The following is a 15,135-nucleotide window of genomic DNA, read 5'->3' as shown; positions in this document are numbered from 1 at the left end:
CAGTAGTACTCTGGGATACAAGCACGCATAATTTGGGTCTTTAATTCCTAGCTGATTGTCAACATTTTAAAATGCCAGACTATCCCAGACTAAATCTCCATTTAAAAATTATCCTCAGGTAATTTATTATGTAGTTAAAGTTTAAAATTCATGTTGCAATATTTTAAGAATAGAAAAGGCAAATTCAGTTACTTATTGGCTCTCTAAGAAATAGCTTGTATGCAACTTTAGAATTCTTGAATTATTCTTACATTTGACTTCAGCTTAAAAGAGATTATGAGCTAAGTTAGGTACATCCTGTTCCTTGAAGAATTGTATCATATTTGAAATACAAAAGGCTTTCTAAAACAATAACAATAAAATCCATTCATAGACAGACAGACACATAGTAAGATAAATAGAAAGATACATAGATACATTCATATATCCACACATGATTTATACATTCACATATCCAGATGTGATATATGACAGATATTCCATGTATAGTTTTCATGTCTACATACCTACCTAAACAAATCTCAGCTCTCAGCTCTTTGGACTGCTATAGTCCTTGCTTCTCAATGGTGAAAGAGAGGTTATGAAGCTACTGCATCATTCGCAAATGTTACTGGTCTTTTGTGTCCATCATGTTGCTAAGATAGAGTCTTTGTTTCTAGCACTCATGGATCTCATGTTAAAAATATCTTGACAAAAATCATTATTCATCCTTATAGATTTTTTATGTTTATGTTTTTTATGTTTTTGATTATTTGAGGTACTTAATTGTTTTGTGCTGTGTTTTGCTCATTACTACTCCATGGAATATCAAAGCTATGGGTCATGGACTGTCTATGTAGCCACACAGCTAAGTTAGCCTGGTGAGCATAGGATGTTCTCCCATACCTTTGTTAAGGCTGCAGCTGTGGTTCCCCCAGGAGTGATGACATACACCATGTAAGTGTAGAGAAAGACACTTTAAGATCTCTGTTAACTCATAATAAGGAATGAGCTCTTCTTTGTCTTGATCATTAAATTCTAGATATTTAAAGAGATTTCACTTGTCTAGCAGCAGAAGGCAGATAATGACAGGGATGAAGAAACAAGATTATATTAGAAATCACTAAATGACTCCACACTCATTAGAAGATACGAATAAAAGATTTCAGCTAACCCAAAGGAGATGTTTCCTCTTTCAGCAAATTTCCTGCCTCCCTTACTAATAGATCTAAATGCAGTATTCTTTTCAGGTTAGAATTTTTATGTACCACCAGCAAAACAAGCAAAGCTAGTGACTTGCTTTCTTTCTTTCCCTTTGACTCCCCTGCTAGTTCCAACAGCAATTGAAATTGATTAACGGGGGTGGATTCTGTGACTAGAGCCTTAGAATAGCACTGGGCCACTTCTGTCATCTTTTTTTTTCAGACTAGCCTTAACAGCATGATGAGTGTTTACAGTGAAACGGGAGACTATGGCAATGTGAAAGTCACCGGTGAGATTCTTCTCCACATCAGCTACTGCTACAAAACTGGAGGGCTATACATTTTTGTCAAGAGCTGCAGAAACCTGGCCATCGGAGATGAAAAGAAACAGAGGACAGATGCGTAAGCACATAGGATGCCTCTCTACTGTCTCTAGGGCTGCCTTGTCCATCTGCTTGCACACTTCCTTTTCAGAAGAGGTTAAAGATTTCCTTCAATTAAAAACTCTTCTGAAGTATGAGGATGATGTTTGTATCCTTGGTTACTTGATTTGAAAGAAGCTGTGATATGATTCAGGAGTAACAAATTTTAGCTTGCACAGAGGCCACTCATGGTGGACACAAGCTGATATATACACCAGGATGTCTTCCAAGTATCGTGCTAATTGTTTTTAAAAATTGTATACAATATTTTTAATTACATTTTTTCTTTTCCTGAACCTCCCAGATCCCCCTGTGAACTTCATATTCTTTCTTTCAGAAAAAAGAAAGCATGCACACGCACGCACGCGTGAACACACACACACACACACACACACACAAAGAACACGGAGTTAACCAACTACTCTTAAGCATGAGGCCGCCCTTGGAGTATACTAGGTTATACCCAGTGTCACTCCATTGAAGAAAGCCATTTTCTCTCTTCCAAAATCTATCATTTACGAATAGCTTCTCAGTTAGTGGTGTGACTACTTATTCACTTCTCACTGTCTAGATTTAAAGTGGCTAAGTGACAAATATAATTATTTTGGGCCGTCATGGAAAGGAACCACCTGAAATTCTAACACATGTGCTTCAGAACTCTGGTATAATATGGTTGACTCTTGTGCGTGTCTCTGTCTACTCTGATGTCCCTGTCCCAAGAGGTTTCTATAGCTAGCACAAACCAAGGTATTGGGTTGAACTGTAAATTTGTCATTTTCCATTTCTTCCTTTTAACTGTTTCTTTTCATTGGTTCTCTCCAATGGTCTATGTCCTGACGTCAGGAGATAGGGCTGGTCATGAAGAGCCATGTATCCCCAGGGCTGGTCATGAAGAGCCATGTATGCCCAGAAAAGGTTGTGAGACTATTGATGTTAGTAGATGGCACTTATGCAGTAGTGCAGTACAGAAGCTCCTTGCATGTTCTGTGGGATGGTATTGTTACCATCCCTCTATTCACAGGTGAGGAAACAAATACAGAGAAGTGTAAAACCCCAAGGCTATCAAAAGGAACGATGCCTGGGTGCTCCCACATAACTTTGCTTGATGCCAAAGCCTGTTCTCTACCAATATTTACCACCGTTCCTTAATTATAGGAAGCCTAGAGTTATATTTATGATATCCTATTATACAAACTAAAGTTTCTTCATTCCCATCTCTTTTATTCACTTGCCCATTCCCTTTTCTAACTTAAATCCTAGAATATTTCTAGCAAAGTATATTTGCAAATGATGATTTTTATCCTTTGTTATTTACAGTTATGTCAAGTCATACCTTCTTCCAGACAAGTCCCGAAACAATAAGCGAAAGACCAAAATCAGGACAGGTACCAATCCAGAATTCAACGAAACATTAAAGGTAAATAAATACTAACATAGGAACATGTTAACTAGAACCTCATTAGAGGTTGGTTAGAATTAACTACAGGCAAGAAGATTGAGACATGAATACTTTTAAGAGTTCAAGGCTAGCATGAGATAGCATAGTGACATCCAAACAAGCCTGGCCTACAAAATGAGACCAGCCTAGATTGAGACCATGCCTTGTATCAAAATACAAACAAGCCAAAAAGAAAAAATAACTAAATATGCCACTTCAAAACTTGTGTGTGTGTCTTAGAAAACAAGATTTTGAATGGTATTAGATTTCCTAGAAGGGTTTGGAAAAGAAAACAAACTATTTATGCTTGGTTCATGCTCTGCTCTGGCTATGGTTATACCTTAACCATTTGTAATGATCCATTAAAATTGCAAATTATATCTAGCCTGCTAGATACACCTTGTAACAAAATATGCTGCACATTTGAGAAATCTGCTTTCCTGGAGTCTTAAAGGGGTATTGTCACTTTGTCTGTATTTATTGCACTGCTAAGAATGGTTGTATACTGTTTCTCATTAGGATCTCAGAGTTTGACTAAATACAGCTGTGTGGTCAATGTGCACTAGCAATGTAAACTCAGATTTAAGAAGTCTCAGGAAATTCCTAGGTTAAACACAAATCGGACTTTAGGTTCTAAATTCTAAAGAAATTAGAATAGCCACCAACAATCCCTTTTCTCACCCTGAATCCATCTTGACTGATAAGACAAACAAAGGAAGGATAAAATATGTTGCTAATCATGGAAAAATGTATGGACTTATGCCCAGAATAAAGGGTTCAGAGTCTATTACAGTGTAGGTAATACACTATAGCTATAGAAGAAAGCCAGTAGCCTATGTGTATCTGTAGAGATATATGCAGAAGCAGGGGCCAATATTAAAACAGACCAAATGAAAATGAACAAACACAGGCTGAGTGTAAATCCCAGCGGTCATAATAGGATAGCAAAGATGAGCTCAAGCAGACTATATAAACGCAGTGACAGAGAAATTCAGGGAGCAAAGCATCAAAGTCAATCTGCTAGTAACAGATGGGACAGGAATACACACCAAGCCAAGCTCAGAAATCAGTCAGTCTGACATATGACCCAGATGGATATACAGAACAACAGATGAGAGTGTGTGTGGTCATGTCCCCGGTTAACATTCTTCTGGGGGAAAAAGCAAGCCCATAATACCTACTTTCTGTTCAACCTGTGTGTAGATTTTTTTTTTAACCTTGCACTCACACTGTGCTTTGTGAAGCTTAGACTACAAATTTCTCATGTTAATAATTTTCCAGATTTAAGGATTTTTATTATGAATAAGTAAGTTGGATTATTATTATATTAAACCTGAATTTATGAGATAGACATGAGAAAAACAAAAACAAACGGGTAAAATTGGAAAGGGGCTTCTTCACCACCTAACACTTTCATATTGTCTTTGAAGCTTGCTGATCCCTACAATAAATTGTATAAATAAATAGAAATAACAATATATAATAATATTTAAATATATTTATACATACATATTTCTTAACTAGATATAACCTAAAATGTGTTTTCGCAGCATAAGTTTGGTGCCTATGGTCTGAAAATTAGTGAAGCAAATTACAGCCTGCTTACAACTAGATAAACCCCTTCTTGCAGAGTGTGATGTTTTCAATCTTATTTGTAGTATACTATCAGCCACACCCAGCTGGAAACAAGAACTCTGCAGCTCTCAGTCTGGCACTACGATCGGTTTGGACGCAACAGTTTCCTTGGAGAGGTAGAGATTGCTTTTGACTCATGGAACTTCGAAAATCCATGTGATGAATGGTTTGTGCTTCAGCCCAAGGTAGGAAATACTTCTAGCTATACAATTAGACAAATTTGAGCCAAACTTATGTCCCAGGTCTGAAGAAGCTGAAGGCTTCTAAATTTCAAGTAATAATCTCCAAAGATTACTAAATTTTTGAGAGATGTTATAAGTCCATTATTTTAGAAGCTCTTAATAGTTACATGTATATTATAAGAAGACATGTAATCATGCATGAGTGAATTTTATTACTGAAATCCATTTATCCATCGAAGATTTCCATGGATTGCTAGAAGGACCACATTATATGATCCCATTAGAACATGAAAGTCTTTTTATGCCATCAAAAACAAATTCATAGAGCATGACTAATCTCAAAATATTATCTCTCTTTCTCATTCTTTACACTTTACAGATAAGCAGGAATAGTTAAGGAAATAGTTAAGGAATAGCTAAGGCTCACATGAGAAAATGATCACTATCTTAAATATTTTTACTTTGGGGATTCATAAAAAGCCAATACAGTCTAGCCAATATAATCTAGCATGTTCAGTCCTAGAACAACAGTGGCTTGGATTCGTTACAAGCAACTAAATTTTCTTCACATTTATAGTCATTATAGTCCTTCTAAGTGAGAAGGAAAATAAAAAAGTTACACTTGGCTGCCTATGATTATTCCTTATATGTAGTGACAGAAAGAGAGAGAGAGAGAGAGAAAACATTTGGTAAAAACTGAACTGTAATTAGCATTGGTTTCCACATAGCTTTGAAATGCCTATGCAATCTAGGGAAAGTTATTTCTTAAACATTGGTATTCTAATTTGTAACATATTCATTAGAATGGTAACTGTTGCTAACAGCTCTGAGACCTGGGGTATCTGAAGTGCTTTTCCCTCTCAGCTGACATTATGTTTGAATAAGCATTTTCTGTAAATTGGTCAGCATTCGATTAGGCACACTGGAAGCTGTCACTAAAAAGTTTGGGAATATTTGCATTGATTAGTAGTTTGGTCCAGATTGGCACATCCCAACTAGACCCTGGAGTTTCTTGACTTTCTACTCTTCTTTGGCTTCTTTTCAGGGTTCACATATTGTTGACCTTTCCTAGCTCTACATATGATGAACCTGTACACTATTAGATATAAGTGAGGCAATAGCTCTCTACTCTGTATATGCAGTCCAGAAAAAGAGAACTTTTTTTTCCTCTTCAACAGTCAAAACAATGCCTTTGGCTTGCCTGGATCTTTTAACTCTAATTCTATTATTCTTTCCCCTAATGACTCACTGGTGCAGTAATAAGCATTGGTTAGGACAAAAACATTTACAACATATTCTGGTCCTAATGGTAAGATTGCCACAAAAGAAATCAGACCAAATAAAGTGTACTAATGGAAAAGTAAACAATACTAGAGAGAATACTCAAATGAAGTTCCCTATATCACCATCAGTGGCAACAGTCAGTGCTAGTACATAGTCATCACAACCCCATGAGGTAAGTTCTCCCTATTTTACATATGAAGAAGCTGAGACTTAGAAATTAAATTCAACTTGCTGGTTGAGTTAAACTACTGATCTTAAAGTTGGTGGAAATAAGTTATAAATATTTTAGTATATGTATTTGGCCTGTATGGAATAAAGTTTAAACATTTTTAAGTGTAACATAATAGTAAGCATATGACTGCAATGAATGTGATAGAGAAGGAAGTGGTTTGACCAGCAAGGAATGTCATGATATCATAAAAGTTATTCTGATTATATACATGTATATATATGTATATATATATATACATATATACTTTTCTGCTTCTTTTATTTCACATACAAAGGCCTTGCCTATATACTCTGTTCCTCTATTTGTATTGTTATGGCCACTGATCAGGATGCAGCTATTGCCACACTTTCACTGTTGTTACTGTGGTGGTTGTTGTTGTTGCTACTGCTGCTGGCCACTGGTTTTACAGTATCACTAGTTTTGCAATAATCAACATGGCCAGCCTCTTGGATACTTTGACAGCTCACCCTTCTCTCCACACATCTATGCCTCTTCAGATGCCAAGGATCTGGCTATAATCCTGGCTTTTTCTGATAGCTTTTCAAAGGATGTTCTACTGTATCTATAGCTACCAATCCACTGGCTGCAGCCTCTTTCCTTGCATGGAAGCCTTCTATAGAGAATGTAGAAAAAAAGGACAAATTGATAGAATAGTTTCATTGTCCCTAATATTGTATCTCAAAATAGCCTTGCTATGCAAATGAAGGTCAGCATATACACCAATCAAAACATTCTTCATGCGATCATATAAAATGCAAATGAAGGCTTGTATTTGTACCAATCACACCACTCAAATTAAACCAGCCAGTAGGTCCTTGTTATGCAAAAGAAGGTCTATTTGAATTGTCCATTTGGCCACATACAGCAGTGAGCCTTCTATGCAAATGAAGCCTTGTCTTTGGACCAATGACAGGATACTACACATTTTAAGCAAGACACAATGGCCCTGCTATGTATACGAAGTTCTGTGTATTTAGTAATCAAACCCTTCTACATTTGATCATATAAAGAAGTAAGCATTCTATGCAAATAAAGGCTTGTATATGGGCCAATTGCCCCACAAACATTACATCAGTGACAATGGCCATGGTATGCATTGATTATCTGCATATGCACCAACCAGAGCACTCTGTTTTTGACCTGATGCAGAAGTAAGCATTCAATGAAAATGAAGGCTTATATTTAGACCAATCCCACCACTCACATTAAAACAGGCAGTAGGGCCTTGCTCTGCAAATGAAGGTCTGTATATGTACCAATCAGAACATTCTCCACTTGAACATGTACAGAAGAAAGCATTCAATGCAAATGAGGGTTACAATGGGACAAATCACTCCACAGACATTAACAGAGTCACAATAGGCTTACTATGCAAATGAAGGTCTGTGTAGGCACCATTTATAGCATTCACCTTTGATCACACACAGATGCAAGCAGTCAGTGCAAATTAAGGCTTATGTTAAGCCAGTCCAACAACTCAAATTAAATCAATGAAGGTCTGTGTATGTACCTATCAGATCATTCTCCATTTAATTGATTACATGCAGAAATAAGCATTGAATGCAAATGAAGGCTTGTATTTGGACCAATTATCCCACAGATATTAACCCAGTCACAATGGCCTTGCTATACAAATGAAGGTAGGCACCATTTAGAGCATGATCCTTTTGATCACATGCATACGTAAGCATTCAATGCACATGACGGCTTGTATTTGGACCAATCCCAGCACTCACATTAAACCAGTCAGTATGGCCATGATATGCAAATGATGGAAAGAGTATGCACCTATAAGAATACACTTTTTGATCACGCACATATGTAAGCATTCAATGCAAATGAAGGCTTATATTTGGACCAATCACCCCATACTCATTAAACCAGCCACAATGGACTTCCTATGCAAATGATGGTCTGGTTATGCACCACTCAGAGCATTCCCTTTGATCTCAAAAAAGCAAGCATTCTATGCAAATGAAGGCTTATATTTGGACCAATCAGCCCACAGATATTAACTCAGTCACAATGGCCTTGTTATGTATATGAAGATCTGTGTATCTACCAATCAAAACTTCTATACTTGAACATACAGAGTAAGGATCCTATGCAAATGAAGGCTTGTATATAAGCCAATCATTCCAAACACATTAAGCCAGTCACAATGTCCTTTCTATGCATTAATTGTATGCATATGCACCAATCAGACCATTCTTTATTTGACCCTAAATAGAAGTAAGCATTAAATGCAAATGAAGGCTTGTATTTGGACCAATCCCACCACTCACATTAAAACAGGCAGCAGGACCTTGCTATGCAAATGATGGTCAGAATATGCACCAATCAGAGCACTCTCCCTCTGAACACATACAAAAGTAATCATTCAATGCAAATAAGGGCTTCTCCTTGGACCAATCACCCATTCAAAATGGTCTTGCTATGCAAATGAAGATCTCTGTAGGCACCATTTAGAACATTCTCCTTTTGATCACATGCAGATGAAATCATTAAAGGTAAATGAAGGCTTGTATTTGGACCAATCACAAAACACACTCACCGAATCTTAATGGCCTTGCTATACAATTGAAGATCCTTGAGAATTCTCCATTTGGACATATACAGACATAAGCATTCTATGGAAATGATAGCTTGTATTTGCACCTATCACAACACACCACACACATTTACCCAGTCAAACTGGACTTGCTATGCAAATGAAGTTCTGGCTATGCACCTATCAGAAAATTCTATATTGATTAAAAATAGAAGTAAGGATTCAATGCGAATGAAGGCTTGCATTAGGAAGAATCACACCATTCATATTAACCAAATTACAATTGTCTTGCTATGCAAATGAATGTCTTTGTAGGTACCATTTAGAACATTCTTCTTTTGATGACATACAGATGTCAGCATTCAGGGCAAATGAGGGCTTGCTTTTGGGTCAGTTGTGCCACACCACCCATATTAAGGCTGTAACAATAGCCTTCCTATCTACCAATCTATACTCCTACATTTGATCATATAGACTAGTAAGCATTCTATGAAAATGAAGGTTTGTATATGGACCAATCACTGCAAACACATTAAACCAGTCACAATGGCCTTGCTATGCTTTCATTGTTTTCCTTAAGCACCAATCAGAGCATTCTTTATTTGACACCATACAGATTGAAGCATTTGGACCAATCTCACCACTCACATTAAACAAGGCAGTATGGCCATGGTATCCAAATGAAGTTCTGAGTATGTACCTATAAAAGCACTCTCATTTTGATCACATACAGAAGCAAGCATTCAATGCAAATGAGGGCTTGCATTTGAACCATTCACACCACACACATTAACCCAGTCTCAATGGCCTTGCTATGCAAATGAAGGCCTGGGTATACACCATTCACAACATTCTTGTTTTGATCACATACAGAAATAAGCATTCAATGCTAATGAAGGCTTTTACTTCAATCACATCACACACATTAACCCATTCTTAATAGACTTGCTCTGCAATTGAAGGTCTATGTTAATTTTCCATTTAACAAAATAGAAAAGTAAGCATTCTATGCAAAAGAAGGTTTGTTTTTCAACCAATCACACCACCCCTCACATATTAAACCAGTCAAAATGCCCTTGTTATATATTGGTAGATTGTGTATCTACCAATCAAAACTTCTACATTTCATCATATAGACAAGTAAGGATTCAATGCAAATGAGGGCTTATATTTGGACCAATCACCCTACACACATTAAACTAATTACAATGGCTTTGCTATGCCAATTAAGTTCTTTGTGAATTCTCAATTTGACCACATGAAGAAGTAAGCAATCTATGCAAATGAAGGTTCTATATGGGCCAAACACTCCACACTCACTAAACCAGTCACAATGTCCTGGTCACATAGATCTTCAATGCATATACATTCAATATATGTATTCCTTATTTGACCCCACACAGAAGGAAGCATTCAATGCAAATGAAAGGTTGTATTTGGACCAATCACTGCACTCATATTAAACCAGTCACAATGGTATGCAAATGGTAGATTACATATGCACCCACCACAGCATTCTTTACATGACCCCATACAGAAGTAAGCATTCAATGCAAATGAGGTCTTGTATTTGGACCAACCATCCCACACCCATTAACTTCCTATGTAAATGATGGATGTGTTAATTCCAATTTGGCAACATGCAGAAATAAGCGTTATATGCAAATTAAGGCTTTTTCATCCAATCATACTTACCACATATTAAGCCAATCACAAAGGCCTTGCTATGTATGGGATGATCTGTGTATTTAAGAATCAAAATTTCTACATTTGATCATATAGACAAGTCAGCATTCTATTCAAGTGAAGGCCTGTAAATGGGCCAATCATTCCATGCACAATAAACCAGTCACAATGGTCTTGCTATGCATTGACTCTATGAATATGCACACATCAGAGCATTCTCTATTTAGCACTGTACAGATTTAAACATTCAATGCAAATGAAAGCTTGTATTTGGACCAATCTTATCACTCACATTAAACAAGGCAGTAGGGCCTTGTTATGCAAATGAAGGTCTGAGTATGCACTTCTCAGAGCACTCCCTTTTCGATCACATATAGAAGTAAGCATTCTATGCAAATGAAGGATTTTATAACAGGCAATCACTGGACATACACTAAAACAGTCATGATAGCCTGATTTTGCATTGTCTGTCTGCATATTCACCAATCATATCATTCTTTATTTAACCCCTTAGAGAAGTATGGATTCAATGCAAAATAAAGGATTTTATTGGACCAATTCCACCACTCACATTATACCAGGCAGCATGGATTTGCTATGCAAATGAAGGTCTGAATATGCTCCTATCAGAGCACTCTTTGATCACATATAGAAGTAAACATTCAATGCAAATCAGGGCTTGTACTTGGACGAAATGATTGTCTACATATGCACCAATCATATTGCTATACATTTGGCAACATATAGAAGTAAGCGTTCAATTCAAATGAAGGATTGTATTTGAACGGATCACCTTGCAAACATTAACCCATTCACAATGGCCCTGATATGTAAATGAAGGCTTTGGTTAATTCTCCATTTCGCCACATACAGAAGTAGGGATTCTATGCAAATGAAGCATTCTCCTTCAACCAATCAGACGACAATAAGACACTCACAATGGTCTTGTTAAGTATACGAAGTTCTACGTATCTACCAATCAAAACTTCTACATTTCATCATATAGACTAGTAAGCATTCTATGCAAATGAGTGGTTGTACATGGTTTATTATTCCACACACATTAGTTCAGTAACAATTGCCTTCCTATCGATTAATGGTATGCATATGCATGGAAAAGAACATTCTTTGACACAAAACAGAAGTAATGCAAATGAAGGATTGTATTTGGACCAATCCCACCACTCACATAAAAACAGGTAATATCACCGTGGTATGCAAATGATGGTTTGAGTATCAACCTATCAGAGCACTCTCTTTAGATTACATTGAGAAGTAAGCATTAAATGCAAAGATAGGCTTGTATTTGGACCATTCACACATGTGTTAAACCACTCACAACGGTCTTGCTATGCAAATGATGGTCTAGAGAAGCATCAATTAGAACATTCTTTATTTGGCACCAAATAGAGGTAAGCAGCCAATATAAATTAAAGCTTGTAATAGGACCAATCCCATCATTCACATTAAACCAGGCAGTATACCCTTGCTATGCTATGCAAATGAAGGTCTGAGTATGCACCTTTAAGAGCACACTCTTTCTGAACACATACTGAAGTAAGCATTCAATGCAAATGAGGGCTTGTATCTGGACTAATCATCCCAGAGACATTAACCCAGTCACAATGGTCGAGCTATGCAAATGAAGGTCTGTGTATGCACCAATCAAATTTTTCTCCCTTTGGCAATATACAGAAGTATGTGTTCAATGTAAATGAAGCCCTATATTTGGACCAAACATCCCACACCGATTAACCCATTCACAGTGGACTTGCTATTCAAATAAAGGTCTGTGTTAACTCTCCACTTGGTAACATACAGAAGTAAGCATTCTATGCAAAATAAGGTTTCTTTTTCGACCAATCACACCTCACCAAACATAGTAAACCAGTCACAAAGGCCTTGCTATCTATGCAACAAGGTGTGTATTTAGGAAATTAAACTTCTACATTTAATCATACGGACAAGTCAGCATTCTATTTAAAGGAAAGCTTGTTATGGGCCAATCATTCCTTGAGCATTAAATCAGGCCCAATTGCCTTGCAATGATCGATTGTATTCACACCCATCAGAGCATTCTTCATTTGACACCATACAGAAGGAAGCATTTAATGCAAATGTAGGTTTGGATTTGGACCAATTCCAAAACTCACATTTAACCATGAATATGTCTTGGCTATGTAAATGAGGGACCGAGTATGTACCTATCACAATATACTCTTTTTGAACACATACTGATCTAAGTATTCAATGCAAATGAGGGCTGGTATTTGGAACAAGCAGCCCAGAGATATTAACCCAGTAACAGTCGCCCTGCTATGCAAATATAGGTCTGTGTATGAATCATTTAGAACATTCTCCTTTTGATGACATACAGATGTAAGCATTTTATGCAAATGAAGATTGTATTTAGAGCAATGACTCCACTGATATTAAATCCGGCACAAAGGACTTGCTATGCAAATGATGGTATACATATGAACCAATCAAAGCATTCTTTATTTGAACCCATGAGTATCCAATGCAAATTAAGGATTGTATTTCCATCAATCCAATCACTCATATTAAAACAGGCATGGACCTGCTATGCAAATGAAGGTCTGTGTTAATTCCCCATTTGGCCACATACAGAAGTAAGCATTCTATGCAATAGAAGGCTTCTTTTTTGACCATTCACACTTTACTAGACATATTAAGCCAGTCACAAAGGCCTTGCTATGTATGCAATGATCTGTGTATTTAGAAAACTAAATTTCTACATTTCTATCATATAGACAAGTAAACATTCTATTTAAATGAAGGTTTGTTATGGTCCAATCATTACACCCACATTAAATCAGTCACAATGGCCTTGCTATGTATTGATTGCATGCATATGCACCCATCATTGCATTCTTTACTTAACATTGTACAGAGGTAAGTATCCATTGCAAATGAAGGCTTGTAATTGGACCAATCCTACCACTCACATTAAACCAGGCATTATGTCCTTGCTATGCAAATGAAGGTCTGAATATGCACTTATCAGAGCACTCTTTTTGATCACACAGAAGTAAGCATTCTATGCAAATGAAGGCTTGTATATTGGGCAATCATTCCACATACATTAAAACAGTCTCAATAGCCTCTATGCATTGTCTGTCTACATAATCACCAATTATACTATTCTTTATTTAACCCAAACTTCTGTATGGGGTCAATGCAAAATGAAGGATTGTATTGGACGAATCCTACCACTGACTTTAAACCAGGTTTTATGGCCTTCCTATGTAAATGAAGGTCTGTGTATGAACCTCTCAGAGCTTTTTCTTTATCTGATTATATATAGAAACATTCAATGCAAATGAAATATTGTATTTGGCCATGCATACCAGCCATATTAAACTAGTCACAATGGCATTGCTGTGCAAATATTGGTCTGCATAGGGACAAATCATCAGATTCTTTATTTCACCCCAACAGAAGTAAGTATTCAATGCAAATGAAGGATAGTATTTAGACAAATCTGACCACTCATATTAAAATAGGCAGTATGGCCTTGCTATGCAAATGAAGGCCTGAATATGCACTTATAGAGAAGTAAACATTCAATGCAAAGCAGGGCTTCTATTTGGATGAATGAGGCCAGAGACTTTAACCTAGTCACAATGGCCATGCAATGCAAATGATGGTATACATATGCACCAAGCATATTGTTATCCAATTGGCAACATATAGAAGTAAGCATTCAATTCAAAAGAAGGCTTATATTTGAACTGATCATGTCAAACACATTAACCCATTCACAGTGTACTTGATATGCAAATGAAGGTTTTGTTAATTCTCCATTTGGACACATACAGAAATAAGCATTATATGCAAATGAAACCTTCTCTTTCAACCAATCAAACCACAGCAAGGATATTAAGTCAGTCACAATGGCCTTAAGTATACAGAGTTCTCTCTACGTATACAGAGTTCTCTCTACTTACCAATCAAAACTTCTACATTTCATCATATAGACTAGTAAGCATTCTATGCAAATGAAGCATTGTAAATGGCCTATATAATTCCACACACATTAGTACAGTAACAATTGACTTCTCTGCATTGATTTTATGCATATTCACCAATCAGAGCATTCTTTATTTGACACAAAAACAGAAGTAATGCAAATGAAGGGTTATATTTGGACCAATCCCACCACTCGATAAAAACAGGCAGTATCACCATGGTATGCAAATGATGGTATGAGTATCAACCTATCAGAGCACTCTCTCTGAAATACATAGAAAAGTGAGCATTCAATGCAAATGAAGGCTTGTATTTGACCATTCACACAACATGTATTAAAACCAGTCACAATGAGCTTGCTATGCAAATGATGGTCTACAAAGGCACCAATCCAAGTATTCTTTATTTGGCCCCAAACAGAGGTAAGCAGCCAATGTAAATTAAGTCTTGTTATTGGACCAATCCCATGATTTACATTAAGCCAAGCAGTATGCCTTTGCTATGCAAATGAAGGTCTGAGTATGCACCTTT

The 15,135-nt window shown here is 36.7% G+C and overlaps 1 protein-coding gene across 2 annotated transcripts in view; it reads left to right on the top strand.

Moving 5' to 3' along the window:
- Sytl5 (synaptotagmin like 5) overlaps positions 1-15,135 on the top strand; it is a 93,584-nt gene that overhangs the window by 51,886 nt on the left and 26,563 nt on the right. For both annotated transcript variants that reach the window (XM_032890038.1, XM_032890037.1), the window contains 3 exons: positions 1,405-1,583; positions 2,921-3,020; positions 4,700-4,861. In XM_032890038.1, the coding sequence (XP_032745929.1) occupies positions 1,405-1,583; positions 2,921-3,020; positions 4,700-4,861 (441 nt within the window). The remainder of the gene's footprint in view (positions 1-1,404; positions 1,584-2,920; positions 3,021-4,699; positions 4,862-15,135) is intronic.

Source organism: Rattus rattus, chromosome X (genome assembly GCF_011064425.1).
Source record: "Rattus rattus isolate New Zealand chromosome X, Rrattus_CSIRO_v1, whole genome shotgun sequence".
Classification (NCBI taxonomy): Eukaryota; Metazoa; Chordata; class Mammalia; order Rodentia; family Muridae; genus Rattus; species Rattus rattus.
The sequence above is the reverse complement of the archived record's forward strand: the minus strand, read 5'-3'. Positions and strand labels throughout refer to the sequence as shown.